General features: G+C 37.1%; 1 protein-coding gene across 1 annotated transcript; it reads left to right on the top strand.

Annotated features, from left to right (window-relative positions):
- Nucleotides 1–4,925: 4,925 nt before the first annotated feature.
- On the top strand, nt 4,926–26,106 carry LOC104074448 (guanine nucleotide exchange factor VAV3-like; the record flags this gene model as incomplete). Its single annotated transcript, XM_009574562.1, has 13 exons — nt 4,926–4,985; nt 5,854–5,918; nt 8,947–9,055; nt 13,126–13,218; nt 13,320–13,388; nt 16,680–16,783; nt 18,797–18,896; nt 20,255–20,350; nt 21,978–22,046; nt 24,520–24,606; nt 25,068–25,153; nt 25,526–25,658; nt 25,993–26,106. Coding segments are annotated over 13 exons (1,185 nt in total), but the record flags the coding sequence as incomplete, so codon positions are not given.
- Nucleotides 26,107–26,390: the final 284 nt, after the last annotated feature.

The following is a 26,390-nucleotide window of genomic DNA, read 5'->3' as shown; positions in this document are numbered from 1 at the left end:
GACAGTCGAAGCACTCCCTAACATACAGACAATTAATAGGTGCACATATGTATCTCAAGACTCCCTACCTTTCAATACTCATGTGCATGTATCAAAAAGTAGGATGTCAAAAAGTAGGTTGGTATTGGAAATACTTTTCATTGGCATATAATGGCTTTATGTTATGCTAATCTGTTTCTGTGTATCTGCTAAATAAATTCACTTCGAGGGAGGGAGTAAAGCTTAAGTTTTCAACAAAATGCAACACTCAAATACTAAGCCAGATGCCCAGATTTTGAAAAAGGACTTGACATGTAACATGGTTGTGAAATCTTGGTGACTTTTACTGTGTCTTAGAAAAACATATCCTGATTTAAGTGCATACATGGAAACAACTGCTTTGAAGATCTAACCCACAAGTGAGTCTTTCTACGTTTTATTGGCATAAACTATAAAACTGTTGCCTCAACATTTGTTGATCACTTCATATTTTCAGTTTAGGTAAACATCAGAAATATAAATATCGGCCTAGTCCTGACAGCAGCTGTCAATAGCAAGGAAATGCCTGTTTGGGGAGGCAGTGAGTTGCAAAATGATTTGCTTCTGTTTCTTCTAAAGGTGGAAAAGTACTTTTAAAATGTACTTCGTCTGTTCTTTAACTGCATGATTTGTTAAGTTATTTTATAAGCAACAAGATTAAAAAGTGACCCCCACCAAAATACTTCATAAGGCACATTTTAAACTCAGACACATCACTGCTATGGAAAGAAGTAAAATAGTCCCTCTAGTGTACTGCTGCTGATGCTGTAAGTATGCATAGGAATATCTGACGTGATTTACCGAGGAGTATGGCTGCAGGAAATTACAAAACAACGTTTCAGCAAGGGATGTGAAAGTGCTTACATAAACTGGAAAGTCTGACCTACAACAGTAAGTCAAGTGAAACAATAATAAATACCAAGCCCAAAAAAAGATGCTGTTCAAGTAATTCATGAAGTAAAAAGTTAATGTGTAGTGCGAGACTTGCTAAGTTAATGTGTAGTGCGAGCTCTTGCCAGCTGTGCCCAAATCATGAATGAGGAGCAGAGCCACTCGCCGGTGCACACGCTGCGGTGCACTTCCTCTTTCAGGGCTGTTGCAGGGCCGTAGATTTGAATTTCATGTAATATTTTGCATAAACTGGCTATATACTGAAAAACAAACGTGGATGTTCACATCTTCTTGAAGCGAGTGTGGCTTTGGCGTGACTTCTAAAGAGTGGCTTATCCCCTGTCTGAAGGCATTAGTCAGTGCAAAGGACCTATATTGAGGCGGGTGCAGATGGGGCTTCCTTTTATGCCTGAAAGTCTCTTGCTAACATCTCCCAATTTCAGGTTGGCTGCAGGAGAGTCATAGAGTTATTGAGCTTTCCAGCATGAAGGGATGTAGTCGTTGCAGGATGTTTTGGAATAGAAACGTTTCTTTTTTCGTGTGCCGTAGCTAGCCAGAACATAAATACGAATCTTTACTCAGTATCTAGTTTTCACTGCCTGTTCCTGGTAATAGCGTGTGTGCAAAGGCCCTGCAGCCTTTTGTACAGTTGTTTGTTGCAGAGCAGTGCCAGCCATGGAAGCCCTGTTGTTCTGGACTTTGTACAAGCAAGGAGTGCTACTTTTGCACTTAAGCTAAGATCCAGTTTAGCCTCATTCAAAGGTACAGGAGCATCTGTCTGAGTCCTTGCTGTGGCAGAGAACTGGGCAATCATTTAGGGTTAAATGGGTAAACCAGATTAAAGCTCCGCTGAAAGAGCAAGACAAAAAAAGCACATGAAAAGCATTAAATTGGATGTCATGGACCTTCATGTGTTATGGTACACTGTAATTTTGGAGTTCAGAATTACACTATATTACAGCTTCCCTCACGTCAACTGTATAAGGCTTCAAACTAGAACTGTTCTGAAAAACACCCGAGTCTTTCTTTGCCAGTTTGTTGAAAATCAGACATTTTGCTTGGTTTAGTTTGATTGCTTTGATGAATGTCTATTGAAACTCTGTTTTTCTGACGACTCAGCCCATACATAACTGCAGCCTTCCCCGTGGACCTAGAAACTCGGGAACTCTTAAGAATTCCTGCAGTGGCTCAGAACCAAAGAACTGAAATTTCATGTGGAAGGAGAATCTTTCTTTGCTCCACTTCATGTTGGAGCAAATACATCTACATGTATGTGACGTTGAAATAGTGTGTTAACCAGAAATGGTAGTTTCACGTATGATTACTTGTGTAAGTATTCCTGACATTGTCTCAGAATTCTTTAAGGAAACCACAGCAGCAAGAACAAGACCCCTCAGTAGAAACCATTCTGTTTCTTGACAGAGTGCTGTTTTAAGCTGCGCTTTAAAAGGAGTGGTTAATGGGCAAGCATTACCTTTTATTTTGTGGAAGTTATGTCTGTTTTCAGTTAACATATTTTAATCTTAAATGCACACTGGGTTGGGTAATGGTCTTCAGTTCTTAATTGTTTTGTTCTGAAATAGAAGAATAGCGATCTCTGCCCATGACTTCCCCTTTTGTGATGCCAGTGTGGCCATGCTTTATCACGTACTTCTGGAGAACGCAGGGTGTCTCTGATGAGATACTGACAGCTGTTGTGATGATTATCATTTTCTTCTTAGCAGATTATCCAGTGTTCAGTTTTTGACAGAAATCTGCCCGTTGGCTTCCTAGCGTGTTAGTTTGCTCTTCCTGCAGTGCCAGACCTTCTCCGTTCTAAGAGCAGTAAAAGTTAATAGTAGTCTTCTGTTTTCTCTAGTCATATAGTTCCTTCTCTCTCCTTTTTTGGGTGTGCATGTTTCTTTGATAGCTGTAAAATGAAATTTGGTGGTGCATTTTGGAATAACATTTGCTAGTTATCTTTGTAAAATTAATAATTTTTTTTTGTACAGATCTTTTTTGTGTTATCTTGAAGCAACCATAGTTAGCTGTGAAGAGCAAGTCATACTTCTACTGGGTTTGATTATGCTAGATAAGTGAGAATCCCTCTAAGGAAAAAGGTTTGCGTGGGTGGAGTAGTTTGCAAAAGATTTTCTGTGTGCTGGGAAATAACACGTTGAAACAGGAAAGGGATATTTAGCTCACCAGACTTGCCCCCCTCTGTTTCGATAATCATTGAACCTCTTTTCCTGTGATTTTTGACAATCGGTGTTCACCCATCTGTCAGGACAGATCATTTTGCCAGCTATTGAATTTTCTGTTAACTTCCCACAATGTCTTGTCTCATGTGGCTTAGCAGTCCTTGCAGTCCTGCACTGGGATTCTTGCAGGTGTGCAGAGGCAGGTTCTTGTCTGTACAGAAACCAGAACTCCCCTGCAACATAAAGACTTTTTAAAGGAGTCTTTTTTTCCTTTTTGACCTTTTGACTAATGTGTAATAATTTTTAATTAACTTTATGGTTTATTCAATCAAATTTTATTCACAATTTCCAAAACTTATTCTGGGCTGCATTGCAGTTCTTCTGTTCATAGGGGAATTAATGTGCCTGCCCCTTTGGTTATGTTCTTAGCATATTTATTTGTTTTTATTATTCTTTGACTTTTCTGTAAGGCACAACCAGATTTCCTGTGACATTAATTTTCACAGCAGCTTAAATGAACACCAAATGTTCCTTTCACAGGAGTAGTATAACTTAATTCATTCTGAATTTTGCTCATTTGCATATGGGACCTGATTCACTTTGGAGGCTTTGTAACTTCAGTTTAAGCTCTGCAGTTAGTGATTATTCTCTGTGGTTTTTACTTTGTCGTTCTCCTGTGTAAATATGTCATTGTCTTTCCTTTGAGAGATGTACTTTTAAGTCTGTGTTTTATGGTCAGGTTAGTCTTGTAATTAAAACTACAAAAATAAACTATTTTAATTGTAGAGATTATTCCCAAATGCTCATGGAACGTAGAATTGCTAAACTGAATTTTGATACTACCAATAAAAACCTTCTTTAGAAATTTCACTTCAGCTTAATATGGATTTTAATTTGCAAAGACCCAACCTGAAACTTCTGGGAAGTTCAGGGGAACCTTGTAATTGGAAGTATGGAAATTCAGACAGGGTGTCATTTTGGTTCTTTTTCTCCCTCTAGCAAATAAGGCTTGCCAATCTGATAGTACTCAAAAGAAGAGAAAATATTTGTGACAGAGAGGACATGCTAAGCAGAGTACAAGTTTGTCTTGCATTATTACAGCTGACAGCAAAATAACTCCACGTATGTGACCATATGTACATGTATTCCCTATTGTTGTCCCTCTCTTATTGTATCACCTTGAGTGCTTACAGGAGGTATTTGCTTAGAATGAGATCTTCCAGACTGCTGCCATCTTCTAAAAATAAACAAAGCTTATGGGCTCAAATTTGCAGCTTCTTTAACTGTTTGGCTAATAAAAGATTACCTTTCCTTTGCAAGCCAGTCCTGAAAAGGTGGCTTTCTGCTGGCATTTCTTTTGCATTTGGCTCCCTCTTCTGGCCAGTGTTTGGAAAAGCTCAAATTAATACCTCCGGATTTTCTTTCTGGAGTTACAATTAAAAAAAAAAAAAAAAAAAAATCAGTGCAGTCTGTAAGATAAAATTTGATTACAATTGCATCCAGGTCCAATTGCAAATTGAATGTCTAATTTGTGACATATATGACATGGTTTTAAATCCATTTAAATTGGCTTTTACTTGTGCTAGAACTTGTAAATAAGAGATTTCCCTTTTCCTCTCTTTGTGCTCCCATCACATCCCCGTATAAAAGCACTGAAGACCAGCTCATGGGAAATCCGTGGAAGTTCAGTGCACTCAGTGTTTGGCATAGCCAGATCCTGTGTCTGTTTTATGTCATTCAATGTGAAATTGTGTTGCTGATAATTAAACAATAGAGAACAAAATGTTTTATTGCTTCTGTTCTACAACCAATAATGGTTTCTGTTTCCTTCTCCAGGTGATAGAAACTCTTTCAAAACTTTCTCGCACTCCTATTGCAATAGGCACAGGAATAAGGTATGTTACTGCTGTAGTGAATGGTGGGAATAACGCCTCTTGTATGATGCTCCTTGGAAAAGTTGTTAGAGGCAGTATAGGCAGTGTCCCCCAGCAGGAACTTCTCCGGTTGTAAACCAAATTGTCCAGTGGACAGCTAACCAAGGCTCTGGACCTCTGAGGAGCTCCGAAGGGTATCTTCTACTGCTGGTACACTTACTGAAGTGCCTGAACTACAATTACTTCTCGTGCTGAAACACGAGGTGAACAAATGAGCAGTTAGTATTACAGAACTTGTGTGATAATTGTGACACATGGATTGTAAGTCAAGCTGGTGCAGTGCTCATCTATGTAAAGACAAATGGGTTTTCTGTTCTTCTAAAAATCAGCAAAACTACCAAGTTCGCGAGATGCTCATTTTCAAAAAGAAACCAAAAAACTCCAACCAAACCTAACCCCATGAACTGTAATTGTGGGCTGTGAGAGAAGGTGAAAGACTTCATGCTTTGGTGTTCTCCATCTTTTTGAATGGTTTGATTCAACAATCTTATCATATATGAATGGATGATGTTTTTAAATCATAGACAAAATTCCCCAGCCAGTCCTGTAATCCATGTCCTGTGCTAAAAACAGTAGTTAATATTCTCAGTTGAAAAACTGGCAATGATGTGTATTAGTGGTGATTTATAACAACCCCATCCAGTAGGGTTTCTTATTATATTAAGTATCAATTCATATTTAGAAGCCTAAATACATGTATACGGTTCATCAGAGAAAGAGGGGAACATACAAACCCATTAACATATAGTAATCTGTGTGAAAATTTTAGAAACCAAAGAAAAACCCACTATGTGACTAGACTAGTGCTGTCTATGATTCATGCTATTTTTCTTTTTTCTACAGAAGAAAGCGTGGATGATGATGATGTCTACAAAGGTCTTCCTGATTTAATAGAGTATGTTGTAAATCTTTAGTTAAATTAAAGATTTTGGCTTTCAGTCGCATGCTATTATTTATATGATGTTATAGAACACATAGTTTTAATGAGAATGGGATATTTATTTGATACTTAAAAAGACTTTGTTAGCCATTATGCTGACCAGGAAGAATTAATTATGGAAGTTTATCTGAATGATTGTAATGCATTTATATATGTAAAGAAGCATATTCCACAGAGAGCGCTGCTAGCAAAATAAATCATGAATGCTTTTTAAAATTTTCTGTCTGTACTATGAGAATGCTTTCATAGAATGACTGTATCAGTTGTAAGGGACCCAAGGAAATTGTCTTGAACTTGCAAAGAAAATGCATGTTTGGGTCATAATTCAAGTGGGTTGTTTCCCTAAAGTCAATGAAATTCTTCGTATGAGTGCATTTACCTCTCTGAGTAAGTGTTTGCAGGATTGTTAATTTTTGCCAATTTTCACATTAGCTTTGAGGTACAAGAAAGATAGACATGAACATACTGTATAGTATTGAATGATAGACTGCAGCTTTATTTTGCAGACTCGTGAGATAAATACATCTGGGCATAAAAAATTGTCAGGAAGAACTACTCTTGAATCCTATGGCTAGGATCTCTCAAGATCCATTAGGAATCGTGTTGGACAAGAGCTAGGACCAGAGCTCACTGTCCCAAAGCTCAAAGTTCACCATCACTCACCTCATTAGTGCCCATCTGGCTCTATCTTGGCTCTGGCCACATTGTACGTCACTTGCTGTGATGTGGTGAAGCAGCTGCTGTTCACACGGTGGATTTGTTTCTTTATAAAGAAGGGAAACCCCACCATGGTTGGCATCACTCAACTTACCACCTTCCCTGCAATGCTCTTCCTTGTCTCCTGCAGCTGACTGGCTGTCTCATAGATAGCTGCTTTACTCTGTGTAGCTGAACGTGCAGAAGATAGGAATTGCAGTCTCCTCTGAGACCTAAGTGGGCTAGAGGTGGTGTCCTCATCTCTTAGATGTGGTGTGTCCTGGTTTCGGCTGGGATAGGGTTAAATTTCTTGCTAGTGCTGTGTTTTGGATTTAGTATGAGGAGAATGTTGATAACACACTGGGGGAGTGAGTGAGCGGCTGCGTGGTTGGTTAAACCACGACATGGTGGCATTAGCACTGTTTGAAAATATTATTTCTATCAGTTCTTAAATAGGTATACAAATTCAGTACTGGGAGACAGTCTTTCATTTAAAAAAAAAAAGTTAACAAATCATACCAAAGAAATTGAGGTTCGTAGCTCTTCTTTTGCATCAAATTACAAATATTGTTCTCTGAAATTTCATAGTTATATGCTGTTTCAATTGTGGAGGAAGCAATTCAAGAAGTACTCTCTTCATAAGAAAAAAGTGCCAGTGAATGATGCAAATGGCCCGCATTTTTTAGTTTATCTTAATCAGTAAGTGTATTTGACTAGAATTAATCTAATTGTCCCTGAGATTAAATGGTGTCTAAGGAATTTAGAATGAATTTAAGGCTTTCTGTCAGAAAAAGCTGTAGTAGTTAAATGTTTCTATCCTTACTCTGCCTTTTTGCCAGCTTTTGTTCCCTGGAGCATAGGTGGTAAAATGGAGTGTGTCTGTGCTGCATCTGACACAGCTGCTGGTGTTTAATGTGAAATGCTAGCACACCATCATCACTGGTGCAAGTTGAAATGTTAGACTAACCTGGAGCACCTGAGGTTTCTAGCTCTGCTGGGGATGGTATCTGTTGGAAAAGGAAGGGATGTGAGCAATTTCTGTCTTCTGTTGAATCCTCCAAATATTTTTTTCTAATCGTTCCATCTATTCAAACTTCTAATGCTTGCTTACTTAATCCTTCTGATGTCCTTGATTAAAACAGCAACAAAAAGGGTACTACATATTTAATGAGAAATAAAAAAATCACTTGGTTTCTGTTTATAGTCCTGACTATAGACGTAGTGATTTTGTCTGGCATTTCCAAGTAGTCCGTGTGGCAACTGTGTTGGTAGCAATTCTCATTAATTTTGATTTCTTTGAAATCATTAGCCTCTGCCAGTAGAGCTTCTGATGTCCTGTTCTTGAGTATTGATGATCCACTTACAGAAATGGTTATCCTTCCTAGTTCTAGTGGACTGATCTTCAATTTGTTTTTTACTCTGAAGGATTTCAGTGTTGTCTTCCAACAATAAAAATCTCAAAATTATCAGCACATCTGATCAAGTCTCTGTATTATTATGACCGGACTACTTTCAGTATCTTTTAGAGTTCTTTTGTAGACATACCCTAAGAAATGTGAGTGAAAGAGATATTATGGGCTTCATATATATAGTGCAAAATAGGCAAAACTCCAGCAGAATGAATGAAGCTGAATTAGCTGACGGTAGAGTTGAGCACTGACTTTATGCTGAGGTATTCCTGTAGCCTGGGTAATAGGACACTTCTCGTGCATACTCAATTTTGTTGAACTGTCTGATTTTCAGTTTGAAAGGTTGCTTTTTTCATTTTTGGGTAGCTGAAGGTTGCCATGAGATGATCAAGATACTGGCTTATGGTGTGGAGGTACAGACTCTCAGCTGCTGGCTCTACAGTCTTTAGTATATTTTACCCCAGATAATGCCTTCTTTCGGCAGGAAGGAGACCTGTACCAGTGTTTCACATCCCAGTGCAGTGGGATGCCAGGCAGTAAGGAGAGGCGGCTCCTCTTCACTGGATGTGGTGGGAAAAGGGACGAAGAGAGCAGCTGGACAGTACCTCGTGATAAAACTGTCTTGACAAGCTGGTTTTGGTGCCTGGTTTAGTTCCTGTGTGGTTCTAAATTCATGGAGTCTTCAGTGTTGTGTTGATTTCGTACAATCATATTTTAAATGTGTCGAGGAAAGAAAATTAATGGACTTAATTTCCCTTAATGAGTTCTTTTCATTAGATAGTTCTATTAATTAATCTGTTTACTGTAGAAATCTTTTCCTGTGAGGAGTGGTCCCTTGCAGAGCTGGTTTTTTTATTGTCTTTTCCTCTTCCTTTCAGTGAAACTGGTGTTGATGAAGATGAGGACTTGTATGATTGTGTCTATGGAGAAGATGAAGGTGGGGAGGTTTATGAAGACCTGATGAAAGATGAAGCAGCACAGCAACCTGTATGTTTTCCAATTCCTAGCTAGTTTTGAACAATAGCAGATATATTTTTGAAAGTTAATATTTGTGAAATGATTTCTTTATAGCTAGTTTCACTGAAACTTTACTCATGCTCGGTTGCATCTGGAGCTGTCATGTGCAGTGTATTATCTCCTATGTAAGACTTTGCAAGCTGTTTTGGCAAAGGGTCGAATGTTAACTACGGTAATTTTTTGAAAGAAATGTAATTTTTTAATGAGGTATAATTACTTAATTTGTTAAGATTGCTAGTTATGAATGGTAAGATTTACCAGCTATTTTAAGAGCAGTTAAATTAACTGCTTACTTCAAAGTGTCCTACTTCAAAAATTAAGTTGTAATATTGTGAAACGCTGTTGTTTCAGCCATAATTTGGGCAACTAACCTAACAAGGACAACTGATGATTGTTTCATACCAATGAAATTCCTGCTTATTCAACCATGTAGTTTTTTGTTGATCATTAGGTTGGTCTTACTGAGAATGGGACAAGTAGCTTATTCACTTTATCATATAAAGGTACAATGGTCAGTTTTCAAAACTGTCTTGGAAAAAATCTAAACTTAGGCAATAAAATTTACTTACTAATTGGGAGAAACCCTAATGTACTTGTCTGCCCATCCTCAGAGATGTGCTTTCAGATCTGGAAAATGTTAGTTTGTGGCCATGACAGGATATGTTTTTTAGGACAGTTGGTTTCTTCCTCTGTATTGACATGAAGCTATATTATGCTTCCTGTTGTCTGAAGTTGGAAACTTGCTTCTACTTTTCCAAATTGCTTTTTAGTAATATAGTTACATGAAGAAGTCTGAAGATTTTTTTTTTTTAATACCTTGTGTATCTTTTCAGTACAAATACAGGAGATACCTAATGTGATTTGTGTTCTCTGTTTTTATGGTGATTCCCCAAAGTTACCACTATCTTGTCTTTGGGAAGATTACTGCCTTGTTTTAATCTCTATTGTTTTGAGTGTAACAATATTGTTTTCAAGCCTGTTTTTCTATTAATAGAAAATCCTGCAGGTAATGTGTGTAAATTAAGGATGAGATAAGCAGAAGGTTATGTTAGTTTTTCACATTTTGCTTAGTTTTGTTTACCTCCTAAAGTTTAGGTTATTCAGTGAAAACCAAATAAAAAATTGAGTTGAAAAAACACTGTTTTATATCTAATGAAGTCGCATTCACTTGCAGACGGGATGTTTTAGAAAAGTGTTTGAATCATTGGAAATCTTTACTGTGATCTTATTTTGAGTTTTTATTTTATATTGAAACTCAAAATGCGTTAGTTTTTGGTTTCACGTAATGAGTGTCGGTGGCTTTTTTTTTTTTCCCTTCAACCGTAACAGTTGGTAATCTCTGGCAGTTGGTAGTGCGTAAACTATCTCTGATTCTTTCTTTCCTGTTGCAAATGTCTGTCTCGCATATCCGTGTTTCTAGCAAATGATTAATATAGCAATCAGAACTTTCATGTTCTAATTTTAGTTGCATCTTAGCCTAGATACTTCAGATTGAACAGACTTGTATTTGTTTCTTATAGAAAGTAAATGAAAATTGAAAACATGGTACAGCAAAGTATTTTTTCCACAACATGTAATGAATGGAGACATTACAATTGTTGTGCTGTGATAGCTTTCTTTTCCTCTCAGGTTTATAAATACATTGCACGCTAACATGATGATTTTGCACAGTTCTTTCATTTGAATCCTATGTGAGAATCCCTTCCATATAAAAAACACTAGCACAGGACAATCAAGTAGATTTTTAGAAGAACCCAATACTTTTCAGAGTCTCCAATAGCAGCCAAAATTGCTTTGCATTTCCCTCATCCTTGATTTATTATCATGCAAAGTAAACTGTTCCGCTAAATTTTCTCTGGCAGTAGCTGACCTTCAAAGACAATTTTTCTCACTTGTACTGGTGTTTGCACGTTATTTCTTATTTCCTCACTCCTTTTGTTTATTGCACTCAAATTCTAGCCGTTTGTGGTACATATAGAAAATTAATACGTTAATTTCTGCCAAAAGTGCTTGTGTGAATGACCTGTTTTGGTTAGGTGAGCACAAAACTGAAGTGAATTGTTTTAAGCGGAAACCCAGAATTTTGTTTACATTGTCCATATGAGAGTTGGTAAACAACAAAGCCCCACATTTTGCAAATAGATATAAACTCCTATTGGGTACAACAGCTTCTGTATTGGTGCAAATACTGCAAGCAATTTGAACAGTATTGAGCTCACAAAAGTAAAGGTGAAAAATAACTAAAAGCCTGAATAATGTCAAATTCTAATACTTTATTGAGATTGATTAACTACGGTTAACTGTGACAGTGCCTGCTTCCCCCTGCCAAAGAATTTGGGAAAAAATGATAGATTTTGAGATGAGGCTGATCATCAGATGATGCTCACAAAGTACTTTTCTACTGATAATGTATTTTTGCAAAATGGATGGCACTTCAATGTTTGTGGGAAAATTAATAACTGCACCAATTGGGTTTTAAAGAGTAATTTCTGAGATAACGCAGCACCTGGTAGATGAATGAGAAGCCATGTTCCAGTTGCAGGAGCTGCTTGTAGAGTCACATGGAGACAGAGAGAAGGGTGAAAAAGATATGTCAAAACAGCAAACAGAAGTGCGAACAGTGACGGAGCTTTATGTGCCTGTATGATTTGCAACTTGATATCTAGTTTAGGCAATAGGAATACATTTCCCACTCTTCATAGGTGGCCAAGCAATATCATAGGAGCTGTATGTGGCTCATGGACAGTTTAAGTGTGGCTTGCTATTTGCTGTGCTATGCTTAGCAGGTGTATCAGGTAGACTGATAACAGGGAGAGGGAGTGGAAGGAGTCTAGCTCTTGGACATACTAACAGCTAATCATGAAAACTTCAGTCTAGAAGTTCGCTATTCCTGGAGGAGAAAAGTCTTTTGTGCAAAAGCTAAAAGTCTTTTTCTGAATGGAAGGAACTGTAGTACTAAATTTCTAGTCCTGATTCCCCCTGTATTTGAGTAACATCTAGTCATCAGGTCTATTATGTGCAGTATGTGGATTCCCTATACTGGGTGAAAAAAGGTAAGATACAGTCAGGGATATGCTGAAGGATGCCTTGGAAGGATGTTACAAACTGATAAATAGGCTTCAGAAAGGATGTGACAGTACTATTGCATATTAAGCCACTGCTTAACGTTGGCTTTGGAGAAAACATTTTGGATCAATTATTGCTTTTAATTGTAAGGGTCTATCCAGTTACTGTGTCAGGTCTCCAGGCTGACCTGTATGTCTCCAGATGTTTTAAGTCTTGCTTGACACGAATACTTCCATACCTTCTTCCAGGTATTTACTCTTTTATTTGAAATCAGATTTGCAAGTTATTGAAGCTGTAACGCTGTAAATCTGATCTTCAGTAAGAGTGCTTGTAAACTATTTTTAGAGAGTCCTGTGCTGAGAATTACTTCAATTTCCTATGAGTCTGGTGGCTTACGTGGAAAAATCCCAGGGTCTCACTGAAGACATACGCATACGTATGCAAGAGCTGAACTTAGAGGTCACTGCACTTCCTGATTCGTGGACATACGTATACTGTGTCTGAAGAGAAAGCTCCCCTTGGGAACTAAAAGGGAAAAACTGTAAATAAGTGCAGGGATTAGACTGAATCCAATATTTATGGCAATGCAAAGTTACTTATGTGATTTAGTCCTATTAAGTTTAATGGAATTATTAACTGCTAAGTATTTAAAATAAGATTTCTCAGGCAGGATGTAAATTAAATATGACCTTGTACTTCAGCTTCCAAAGTACATGCACAAAGTTCAGCGTTTTATGTCTAAACATTAACTTTTCATAATATTCCTTTGATGCTGAGTTTAGTACAACTCTTAAAGTCATCAGCTAATTGAACATTAAAATATTCTTGGTTATTGCTATCATCTTTGGAGGCTGCAGTACTCAGAAAATTTCAGGAAGCAGTTATCCTAATTGCTTAATTCTAAACAAATAAATACATTTGTTATCCATTAGATGCCTGTTAATGACATAAACTTGACTCCATTGTAATTGCAGAAATATACTGAAAATGACATAAGAAGCTGTTGTCTTGCTGAAATAAAGCAAACTGAAGAGAAATACACTGAAACGCTGGAATCAATAGAGAAAGTAAGATACTACTTATAGAATTGTTACGTACGTGTTTTTGTAACAGTCTAGAAAATATAATGACACAGTCGATGTATATATACATTTTTTTTCCCTTGCAGTTTTTCATGGTGCCATTGAAAAGGTTTCTGTCAGCATCAGAGTTTGATACTGTTTTCATCAACATTCCTGTAAGTAATTGCATATTTACTGAACAGATATAAGGTTCATAGCTGGTTATGATATATTTGTGATGTATGTTACTGCACAAAACGATAATTTGAAATACGGTACACAATGCATTTATGTAGATATTAGGGCAGTTGATGAAAAAGGATGTGCACACTATTTCATTTTTTTTTCTGCTTGAGGGAATAGGATGAGAGAAATAGTATTATCGTGTCAGATATAAACTGGTATCTTTGACCTGTAGAAGCTAATAATTTATAGAAGATGGGTTATCTTCTAATATATGCTGGCATTTTAGTGATGGTACAAAGTTGTGCCTGTTAGGTTGCCTACCACTGTATGCTGAGTGGTGCTTTCATTAGGGTTTCTATAGCTACTCTGCAAATCCTTGTATCTACCTGGCTCTGTCATCATTGAAGACATTTTAAAGTTAAGATAACACACAGTTCTGGATTCAGAACCTGGTGCTGGAAAGGGTAAGGAAATCCTCTGTGAAGTATCTCGGAGATCTCCTTATTTGACTGAAATCTTAAAGGTTTCTATGGTTATTACTTTGTTCCATTTATTTTTGGCCTAATCGTAATAGTATGACAATTTATGTATATTTTACTTGATGTAAGTATTCAGCAGATGTCTTTATCTCTCTTTAAAGGAAGACATCAGACATGGTCTGAAGCCTCTCTCAACACAGACAAATGAAAGGAATGTTCTTTTATGAGGCCCACTGTAAAGAAAGGTTCCCCAGAATGTGGCGCACAGGCCATATCAAACCTTTATTGTCTGTAAAAGATCACCTCTGTTTTGGCCACCTCTGGCATGTCCCGCAAGCTCTCAGGGCTGTAGGAGGAGGTCTTGGGGATTTTTTTATTCTGTGGGAACCTGGTCTGTAAGAATGTTTTAGTTGCTGTTCCAGCACCATCCTGACAGAAGGTAAATTACGACAGTTATTACACTGATGATACCTGACACCTTGCCATATTTGTCCTGCTATTAAAGTTTTCACCCTGAATCTCAATTGCTGTAATTTCCTTCTCTTTGAATATTAGTCCAAAATACTGCCACAGATACCAGTAACCTACTTGTCGTCTTGAAGTATGTCAGCTGCCCATAGAGATCCCTTTGCTTTTGAAAACAAATTTACATTCTGTCCTACATTAATGTTTCTTATTCATTGCAATAAGGCCCTGATGTGCCCTACCTAAGTTACTGTAAACCTCTTTCCTAAGGCTCTGTGCACCCAGACTTATGTGCATTGAAAGACGTAAAGCCAGCTGACGTGGAACACTGCACAGGGGTATAAAAAGGGCTTACACGCTGTAAGCACTAACTGAGAGATCAGCCTACTCGCTACTTGTTAAGAAATTTAAGAGGATCAGATAAAAGGAGTAAAAAGAACAAAACCTGTTTATTTGAAACTAGGAAGACACGTAGTAAACTGTTATTGTTTTACTTTGCTTTTCATTATCAGCATTCAGTATTTTGCTGTTACAAGATGGTGCTTATTTCTGACTCCAGTAACATTTCATAGGGACCCAAAAACATAAAAGAAATATAAGGCTTCCCTAAGTCAAAAATATGTGCAAAAGCTTTGTCTGTTCAGACCTTGTCTCTGCGGCAGTTTTTGAGGGCAGTGGAAGCTTGTTTTAAACCAAAAATAGCTGTTACACAGAGCTGTACAGCAAACTGATGTGGAGAGCAAGTGCAGTGTTATCAGAACACGATGGATTTGCCTCTGTTAAAGGGTTGCGGTGAAGTATCGGTGCTTTAGGGTGATGCTATATTCCTTATACAGACTCTGAAAGATGCTTGCTGGAAAAAATCATCTGCCGATGTCGAAGTATATTTTATTTTTAAGAAAAAACCCCCCACCAACCAACCCAAACTACTCACCAGTCTAAAGAGAGTGCCTTTCATTAGGGTTCAGATTTCAAAGTTCTGTCCTATAAAATGTATGTATGGCTTTATATTTTTGTGTGTATCTGTGTACGTAGATGTCTATGTATATATTATGTACATATATATGCATTTGTACGTACATTTGTCTATGTATATATGTGTGCACACATGTACAGATGCATTTGTATGTACACCTATGCATGCATTTGAATTGAGATGTATATATGGACATACTTTTTTGGGAGTACATGTAACAGAAACTGAAGTTGGAACTTTAATTAACTTCTAATGATGTTAACATCAGTTTAATTTAAAATTTGACTTTGAATTGGAGATGGAAGCTCAAAAAGACATTTTGTCGCCTTAACATTAGGCTGTTTTTTAGTGGTGTTGCTTAGTTAAGTCCTTGTGCACTCCTGAGAAAATACGGTCCTGTAATATATTAATCGGGAAGCGTTTCTATAATAACGTCTTTGTCTGCTGCAACTTAAGATTCTGAGGTTATGGCCATACAATCGCTAGCAATTGAATTTGATCTGTTTTAAGTTTTTGCTCCCTCACCTGTCATGTGATGATTGACCTTGTGTGTACTCTTAGTTTTCATCAGTGTGAAGTGAAATATTTTCACTTAGTTCACAACTCAGTATTGCATATTATTTTTGTAGTATATCGTTTACTGCATCAAACCATCTTCAATGTTTTTTTTTTAAACAGTCTTCTATTTTTCATTGCAGTGGTCTGTACACCGTTTACAGTCAATTATCCTGATTTCAAAACTTTTTAACCTATTTTGACTTAATTTCTTGTGAATTCTCTGACAGTATCCTTACAGTATTAAGGCTGATGTAATCTCCTGTAGTTGCTTACAGATTTTTCTAAAATAATGAACAAGAAAGATGAGTTGCTACTATATTCAGAGAGCAAATCTTTCTGCAATATTCTTGCCATTCTCTCAGCCATTAGTTGCCTGCTGTATTGGCAAACTCATTATGATTGCAGTTAACTTAGCACTAGAACATCACTAATTGACCAATGTAATGTACAAAACTAATTTTTCACAGCTCAGGGACATGAATCATTACTTTATCTTGTCACTAAAGCATTTACTTGACTTGCTTAATTTTAAAATTATCATTATAAAATGAAGATGAATTAACAGTGCACGTTCCAAGCTAGAATAAATTAGTCTCTAATAGGTAGTTCTTGGAGTTTAGTTTTTCTTGTCGCACTATACGGAAGAGGTGGCAAACCTTAAAATTAGGTTCTACTCTCAAGTGATCTGTTTTCCAATTTATTGAAATTAATGGATCTAACATGAAATAGTTTATTTTTATATTCACAGCTTTAACTCATTCTGTTTTTAAAAACCTTTCCCCTTCTTCATTACTGTTTTTAAGGATCTGGTGAAAATTCACAGGAATCTAACACAGGACATCAATGATTCCATTGTTAACAAAAATGATCAGAACCTATATCAAATTTTTATTAACTACAAGGAAAGGTAAGATTTATGCACTCTTACTAATAATCTATGCTCAATTTGGTACTGTATTTTACCATATTTTTGTTTGATGAATGTCTCTGAAATAGGATTGAATTCAGTGTCAGTATACTTATTAAGCTAGTATTTGGTGTTTTGAGCCTGGAAGTCAAAATGTAACCTATTGCTATATGAGCCCTCCCTCTTCTTACCCCCATTTTTTTGGCAATATTGTTACAGGTAGCATTTTGAACAAAACTTAAATAACTTATTTTGCACAGCATTTTTTTTCCATGCAAATAATCCCAGGTATTTTATATCATGTACTTGTATTGTTTAACAGATAAAGTGTTATAAAAGGGGAAGAAGGGGCAAAATAAGGCAAGGATATATATTAAGGCTATTCCAGGTTAAAGAAAACAGAAGAGGTCATAACTTGAAAGAAGAGAAAGCAGGTGCAAAAGGGAAGAGAGAAGAGACTAGGATCTCACCCTACCCTGCAGTCAAAGGTGTGACAGCAAAGCAAACACGCTCTACCTTCAAACTGTGAAAAACAGCCAAGCTGATAACAGGATAGCTGTGGCAGCATGCTATGCCCTGTAGGCTAATTGCCAATTTTTTTACCCACCTTTTCAGATTGTTTTTTCTGCCAGCACTGAACAGCTGTTGGACTGTATAGATGAACTTATATGCCTGTGGTACTTAGCTGAAAAACACTTGTACTGTGGGTTACATGCTGACCTACCTTAAAGTAACCCTTGGGTTGTGGTTAAAAATTAGTTCCTCCTGGGACCGGAGTGGGAAAGACCTGTGGGAGCTAATTGGATTTGCTTGAGGGTGATGGGGAAGGAGAATTGTTGCAGTAGTAACAGGCTTGTGAGAAATTGGACAGCAGCATCTGGAAAATGTTAGACAGGAGAGTTGTTTTCTGAGGGAAGAGGGTGTCCCAGGCTGCCCATAAACAGTCTTGCCTTCAGAGACCTCTGTCTCAGCTTTTATGTTGGAGCAGGACAGTTATTTCCCAGGTTGTTAGAATTTCTGCTGCTGTAGGAGGGAATTAGGGGACAAGAAGTTGTTCTGGAAAATGCTTACCTTTCAAAAATAGTTCTGAAAGGTGTGCTAAAAGGGAACAACAAAGACACTGAGAAGAAACCTCAAGTTTATATTACAAAAAAAGGAAACAGATGGAGGTAGACTCAGTGTATGATTAAAAGTAATCAGAAGTGGTAAGTGTTAAATCAGTATCACTTTAATTGTGAAAAAAGAATTAAAAAAAAAAAGAATGGTAAAGATTAGGCAAGAGAAAAAGAAACGTAGGAGACCTCAATGGAAAGCTCATGGGAACCCCCAAAAAAGGGGACTTGAAGCATACAGAAGGAATCACCTCCAGAAATACATGAAAAGGTGAAAGGAAACAGCACTTTTTGCAATGGGACTAGCAGAAAGAAGCACTCCAAACACGGTCAAGAAACTCCTGTCATAAAACCAGGCTCCTTCAAGAAGCATTGCTGCCCTTGACAACTACTGAAAACTTCTTCAGTTTTCATACACTATTACTTTGATCTGAGAGCTCACAGAATATAACCTGGTAGAAAGTGTTGAAGCTGGATCAGTTTGGGTAACCTACAAGTTCTTTAAAGGATAGCTGTAATTAATCCTGTTAAGCTTGTGTTACAGAACTTAGTCATTACAACCTTGGAATTGTAAATACTACTGACCGTTGTTCTGTTAAACAGCAGTTACGCTGCTTTTTAATGAGTCCTATATTTATCAGAACATATACATGTGAATATTAAAGGAAATTGCAATGATTATACAGCACTTTGAAGGTAGATCAAAATTGTATTCTCCTGAATATTCTTCTTTGAGTTCATGCTGCCTATTGAAGTCTGTGGCTAAATCCTATCCTTCCTTATTTAGGCACTGCTCCTTTTGAAAGGAGGATTGTTAACAATATATTTGTGAAGAATGATCAAGGATTTTTCTTAAATAAGCAAATGTTCCTTTTATTCTTTATCTCTTGCTTTGATTTAGATTGGTTATTTATGGACAGTACTGCAGTCAAGTGGAGATAGCGATATCATGCTTAGACAACATCTCTAAGACAAAAGAAGATGTTAAATTGAAGTTAGAGGTATCGGTATTTTTTAACATGTATATATATAAAAACCACGTTTCTATGAATATGCCCTGCTTTCATCCAATTCAGAAATTTTATGATGAAAAACTAGCTGGATTGATACCTGAATGCGTTTCTCTTCCTTTTCATTTTTTTGGAGCCTCTGGTCAAATGAATATGTGAGCTGTTGGCGGTACATATCCTGGCACTGAAGTGAATGCAGTTTTGTTACTGATATCAGTAGGGTTAGAGTTTTTTCCGGGAAGTCATCATCAACGGTACCCTTCTGTTTATTGTGACATCTCAGCCAAGAACACAGAATTGCAGAATCACTCAGGTTGGGAGGGACCTCTAGGCTGAACAAGCCCTGGTCCCACAGCCTCATATGGCTTGCTGGTTCCTTTCCAGCAGAGCTGCTCCCTAGCTGGTCTGCCCTCAGTGTTAGTGTGTCCCTGGTTAGTGCATACCAGGTGAAGGACTTTGCCTTCGTCCTTGTTGCCTTCATGTGAGGTTCCTGTTGGACATGCCCTGAAGAGTGTCACCTGCACCTCCAATCTGGTGTTGTCTGCAGACTTGCTGTGGGTGTCCTCTGTCTTTTCCTGCAGATCACTGCTAAAGATATTAAATGGGAGGAGTCCCTGGACAGACCCCTGAGGAGCTCTACTTGCAACTGTCCCTCGGGTAGTGTAGGAAACATTAGTCACTGCTCTTTTTGAGCCTCATGATCTAGCCAGTTTTTTCATCACCTAGTAGTTCATTCATCTGGAGCATAACATCCCAATCTGGATATCAGGATGCTGTGGGAGATGGTGTTGAAAGCCTTGGAAAAGTCTGGGTAGACTCTCCCCACCCATTCACAGATCTAGCCAGTTCATTGGGGAAAGCAGTCAAGTAGGTCAAGCATTGATTTACTTGTGGTAAATCCATGCTGGATATTCCCAGTCACCTTCTTCATGTGCCCAGAAATTGCTTCCAAGAGGACTTGCTCCATAATTTTTGCGGGGGCTGAAGTGAGAGTGACTGGCTGGTAGTTTCCAAGATTACCTTTTCCTTTTTTTTGAAGATAGGTGTAATATTTGCTGCCTTCGCTTTTTTTTTAACTTCAATAGAATGCCTAATTTCTGTTGTCTCTGTGATGTTTATTCTACTCTTTCTCATGCTGTTGAAATATTTAAGAACAAGTGTCTAGACCTAGTCTTTTTTTGCTTAGCTATTATTGCCGTATCAGCTGTTTTCCTTCGTTTTGTTGATATTCTTTATCTCAAGCTTAATATAGTTGCCTGGCCCGTATATCACTGAATTTTCATATATATCACTTGAACATTTTTATTTTCTAACTCTCTTGACTTATTCTTTCTTCTGCTTTGAACTAGGAGTGTTCCAAGAGGGCCAATAATGGGAAATTTACATTGCGGGATCTTTTAGTGGTTCCAATGCAGAGGGTGCTAAAATATCACCTATTGCTCCAGGTATTTTATTTTTGAAGTTTAAGGGGGCTGAGAGCAAAACTGTGATTGTTTATCATCAGTGGATTGTAAGAATGAGAGCTAAAAGTCTTTATCCAGGGGAGGTGATTGACATTTCCATAGATTTGAGGCTGATTTGTTACAAAATGAAATCCAGTCAAGTGCAGGTTTTCTTACAGAGATCATTCCTCAGAGCTGAAGCATATCAGGGGAAAAAAGAATAAAACACAATTGTTTCCTCAGCATCTGCACCTTTCATTCTTGGTATGTTTAAAATGTTTAGTAGCACCAAACTATAATCATGGTACTTTGAAATGTGAACCATTACCCCCCAAAAGAGGAAGCTGGACCATACTTACAGCATACTTTTAAGATGTTTCATTGCTGTCATAAATTACAATAAAGCCATATTTATTTTGAAATGCTTCTTGTTATAACCCACAAAGCGTTAGGTTTTGCAGTTAGTCCTGTAATAAGGGTGGAGAGTCTTATAAATTTAATTTGATAGCTGTGCCAGGAGACTCATTAGTTCAGCTGCAAAGAAATATATTACTATATTAGACTGTCAACCCTGCTGATGCTTGTAAAATGTCATTTTAAAAAGATCTACTACTTGTATGTGAAGCATAATTTTGACTCTGCAGAGCAACATTCTGTGATACTAAATTTTCTGAAATATTTCTATGAATCATCAATATTTTGATCAATGGAAAATTGGAAAAACCAAAATGAATGGTACAACTGCTTTTTAAAAAAACTTATGAGATCTGAGTCATGATTTTATAATCAACCTGTATATTATGAAAAGATGATAGCCAGTATGTCACTGTGCTTTAATGTGTGACACTATAGTATGCATTGTACAAGAAAGAAATTATAGACTTTGAAAGAAAAAAATCCAGTAAATTGTTGGAATTGTAATGTGAAGTATAAATACTTATTTCCTAGGATTTTAGCAAGTTGTTATGTTAGCTGAGATGTATAATTCTTTTCAAATTATAAAGAAGAAATAACCTGTTTTCCCAAGAGGTTACTTTTTCACTTCATAAAAACCAAAAAAGCCCCTTTATTTTCCATATGGGAAGTGGCTAAAAAAATTCTTTAAACATTTACATTTGATTTAAATGAAATGTTTTCTGAGTCAGCTTTATCTTAGGCGTAATGAGACAGTGACTTCTTTTAAGCAGTTGCACAGTTTAGCTGAGATTTTATTGCCAGCATACATCCCTCTCTGCAGACAAGTGCATGCTTTGGAATGGGATGATATACCGTATAGTAATGTGCAAAGTGTTTGCCTGTGCTTTCAGCATGCACATACAGTAATGATCTGATTGGCAAGTTTTAAGTGCTAGACAGACGAAATTAGCTTCTAATGATGGTTCATTATCAGCTAAAGTCAGCGTTTAGGCTATATAGCAATCATTCCTAAACACTTGCCAATTACCTGTTTGCAGTAGTCCCCACTTGGTTATAGGCTGCTCACTATGGGGATGAAAATGTGAATTCTCAGGTTGTGTTTTCCGGTTTTGGCTTTTTTCTTTTTTTTGGGGAGGGTGGGGATGAGCAATGACAACTTCAATTTATAAACTGACAGGCAGTGGGTGAAAAGTTTTAACTGCTCTGTCCACAGGAGCTGGTAAAGCACACTACTGACCCCATGGAGAAGGCAAATCTAAAACTGGCACTTGATGCAATGAAGGTAAGTATTCATTGCAATGAAGTACTTATGTCTTTGTTGGCAGTTAAAATGGTAGCTCAGATCTATGTTTCCTGAAGGATATGATGTTCTTCACAGCAGGTCAAACATGTTTTCACAGGTCACTGTGAGCTTTATGAGTATGTCAGTGCAAGTATATAGTTGAAGGCTTTGCTCAAGTCTGGGGAACAAGTTCAGTGGTTTTCTGAAGTGGAGGGTTTATGAAATGGAACTTCCTTATTTCAGTTTACTTCTACATCAATTTGCTGTCATACAATGAGATGAAAAACAGGTATTTCAATAATGTTGGTCTCACTTCCAAACTTTAGGAATATTTCTGTCACTGTAAGTCAATTCTAATGAAGGTTGATAGTTTCCCAGTGAGATGAAGACCATTATCTTTACAAGACTTCTTTTCTGTCATCTTAATATTATCTCTGTGGCTTTACCATTGAAAGCAGTCTTTCCGGAGGTAGAGTATCTGTCACTGTACATTCACCTGCAAGTGGTACAAACAAATGCTTTATCGAATAGCCTTATATAAGGTAATATATTATGCGTTCCTCTGCACAGCTTCAGAAATGAATCATAGTTCTGCTTTAGTTGGCTTCATGGCATGAATTGTGACATTCATGTGCTGGAATTGTTAATTTTTTTCTATCCTTTGTGGGGAAAGGGGGAAAGAAGCCAACACGGCATAGGTCATATCTCCTTCTGTTGTCGTCTGTATGGTCCACGGAAGATGCTGAAGTCAGACTAAGTTAGTTTTGGGTCACAATGCTGCCTCATATTATGTGACTGTCTGCTTTGAATGCCTGCAATACAGACCAGCTCACAAATAAGATTTTGTCATGCGTTTTTGTGCAGTGAATGCAGAGAGAGCCACCATGATAATCTCCCACGGAGATATGCCTGAAGTGGGATGGCACAGTGTTGCTTCCATGTAGTGGCAAGCCATGCAGCCTGGCTGCTGCAAATTGGCTAGGAAAATAACCCTGGAATTTACTCTCCCCACCCCGCTTTTTCTTTCCCATTTGCTGGCTTGCTTCATTGTTTTTGGTGGCGGTTGGACAGCAAATAAAAGACCAATTAAGAAATCTCTTGCCAGAGTGGCTGTGGCAGTTATGTGCTGGCTGGCAGGACATAACCAGCCAATTAACCCCACCCCCCAAAAAAAACCCCAAAACCCAACTCAGGTATGAGCATATCTCCTTAAAGTTGCAGCATTGTTTCCTTCCCAATTTACTGTATCCTCTTACAATAGTCCCTGCCAGTGTAGTAGAAGTAACTGTGCAGCATCGGTATGCAGCATCTAAAAACCCTGATGTGTCTGCTCGAAAACAAAATGTCTTTGGAAAAACTGCCAGCAAAGTGGCACTGCCCCCAAGAAAGAAAATTCTAGGAAGGATTATGCTGTCAGATTTCTCTGAGCAGCAAGAAAAGAGGTTATTTAATTTCTACACTAACCCTTTTAAGACTGATGTAAATGTATCCTGCACAGATTCATTTGGGAAGCTAGCATAATGATTGTAGCTATTCTTAGACTCTGATTAAAAACATCTTAGGAAGAAGATGTATCTTTATCCCACCCTCCAAATTTGTGACCATATTGAAGGGATACTGTAAAAGCAAGTTGTGAAGATCCGAATGCCTCTTCCAAATGCTGCTCTCAGCGTCCCTGACCTTAAATTACCACTCCTGCTCACTCCTATCTCTAGCCATAAACAGAGAAGCCCCAGCAAATAGTCACTATTACTCAAGCATGTTCAGAGCATTTTAAAGGCTTTAGTGAAATGTGTAGAGTACCTGTTCTGGTAAAGGGGACAATGATGATCTCAACTTGCAACTTCAGGTAGTATATCCCATTAAAAGCCCCTTTAAAAATCTGCTGTGTAATGGCTTCTCTCTGGCTGTGCAACAGTAAAAGCAAGATCCTGCTACTGGGGCAGTAGCTTCTTTTCTCCTAATAAGCACCCAGGCTTATGATACATTGACACCTTACATGCTGCTTTTGAGCTGCCTTACATATATTTTCTACTATATGCTCTACTTACCTTCTGTCTTATTCTCAGATATTGGATGTTGTCGACTGCTTTTTTGGACCATAAGTGTGCTGCATAAATTACATTTCCATCTTTAATCTTGAAAATAAGACATAAACAAAATTCAGAAAAAATCAGCCCTTTTTTACAATTTATTACGTTTCCCTCTTTCTTGCTACTAAATTTGTGTTTCAATAGACATGATGAAGAGAGTTGTAAATATGATTGAAGATATGCAGAGGCTTTTTTCCTTCTTTATTTAGGCATACATATTGGTAATTTTTGAACATTAAAGATAGGTGTTTTTTTTTTAAATGACTAAATATGCAGATAAGTCAGACAAAATTAGAAATAAATTTGCCAAAATAATGTAATAAAGTGGTCTGTTATGGAAAAGTATTTTTTTTTCCTCCCTTTTTCTGTTGATGCTCTAGGACTTGGCTCAATATGTAAATGAAGTGAAGAGAGATAATGAAACGCTCCGTGAAATTAGACAGTTTCAACTATCAATAGAGAATTTGGTATGTGATATTTTTCATTTATACAGTTTTTAAATCACTTTTGATCAAATATATTGATAGATATATTTTTTCCCTATTTCATATGAGATTATAGTACTCTTGGTGATATTTAAGTATACGTATGCTTTGCTTGATCTAGAATGACACAAATATTTAAGTACAGAAATCTCTGCTATTTTGGGCATCTCTGTAGTTAAATATATTTGCATAGTTAAAGGTTTGTATTTGTACAGTGACTCAGGTGTTTTTGTAATGGGAAAAATTTTCCCATTTGAAGACAAAAATGGAATGGACCGATTCTTTATTGTATTTATTTTAGATGATAGTGAGGAAAAAAGATGTTGTTTTCAGGCCTGGTAAGTCCTTTTCTGGAGTAAAAGGAGTAAGTGGTCTAACATCTAAATGTGTCACCATCTTGACACTTTTGCTATATTGAATCTTACGTATTACTTCTGTTTCAGAATCATTCCCTCTTACAGTATGGAAGACCTCAAGGTGATGGGGAAATAAGGATAACTACGTTAGACAAACGTGCGAGGCAAGACAGGTGATGGCATGACTTCTGATGCTTGCTATTAAAAAGCCTGTAACGTAACTCTCTTTTTAGATTTGAGGTCAGCTCAGTGATTCTTGAGAGTACTTTCCATTTCACTGTGCATTCACAGAGCCTATCCACTGTTTACCAATTGCATTTGCAAAGCGATTTGTGGGAAGTTAGCTATTAAGTTATCATCTAAGATCACCTAAGTCCGTTGCAAATAGCAAGTCTCTAGCAAAAGTATTTTCAGTGTTTTTTGTTTCGTTATTCAGTAGTTTAGTTGTTCACCTTCAAAATTTAAGTGCCACAGGCACAGGTGTGTAAAATAAGACTTTGGTTTTCTGGAGTGTTTTTAACCATCTTTATATTGTATTTTCATAGGCATATCTTCTTGTTTGATCTAGCTGTAATTGTTTGTAAACGGAGAGGTGATAATTATGAAATGAAGGAAATAATAGATCTTCAGAAATACAAAATTACAAATAACCCCACTACTGATAAAGAAAATAAGAAGGTAAATATTTGTGGCTAATTCATACAAAATGTATACTGTTAGCAGCAACCTGAAGCATTTTGCAGGAGTTCAGAATGCATATACAATTGATTTACAAAGTTTTATGTTTTAAATGTAAGCTGAAGTGAATATTTAGGAATTTCAACTTTGTTTATTTTGATGTAATTAAAATGTTTGAGTAAGTCATTCCAAAGTGAACACAATAATGTGGTCTTGCTGTTCCCAAAATCAGGGAATTAAGGAACATACACATGCTTCTTTATTTTTTCTTTTTTTTTTTTTTTTTCCTTTCTTCATAACTGATGACCTTTGTATTGCCAATCTTTTTATGCAGTGGTCTTATGGCTTCTACCTCATTCATATCCAAGGTCAAAATGGTTTAGAAGTTTATTGCAAAACTAAAGACTTGAAGAAAAAATGGCTTGAACAATTTCAGATGGCTCTGTAAGTATATTTTTATTAAGGTAGAATCACGTTCATCACAAGTGTAAGGATACACTTAAATTATGCTAAACTGATTTCATGTTTAGATTTTTTTTAATACAGCCTAGTTATCTGTTTTATTTGACTTTCTGAGAAACAACTGACTGACATCTTCATGAACAGAGTATTTCCCTGAAACTCCTCTTGGAAAAGAAAGAGGGCACTCTAGGCTATGTATTACTTTTCAACTTTGCTGCTAAGACTGTTTTAGTAATACTGTCTTAAGCAACCAGGGGGAAATATTAATTA

This window comes from Fulmarus glacialis, unplaced genomic scaffold, assembly GCF_000690835.1.
Source record: "Fulmarus glacialis isolate BGI_N327 unplaced genomic scaffold, ASM69083v1 scaffold46913, whole genome shotgun sequence".
NCBI classification, from domain to species: domain Eukaryota; kingdom Metazoa; phylum Chordata; class Aves; order Procellariiformes; family Procellariidae; genus Fulmarus; species Fulmarus glacialis.
The sequence above is the reverse complement of the archived record's forward strand: the minus strand, read 5'-3'. Positions and strand labels throughout refer to the sequence as shown.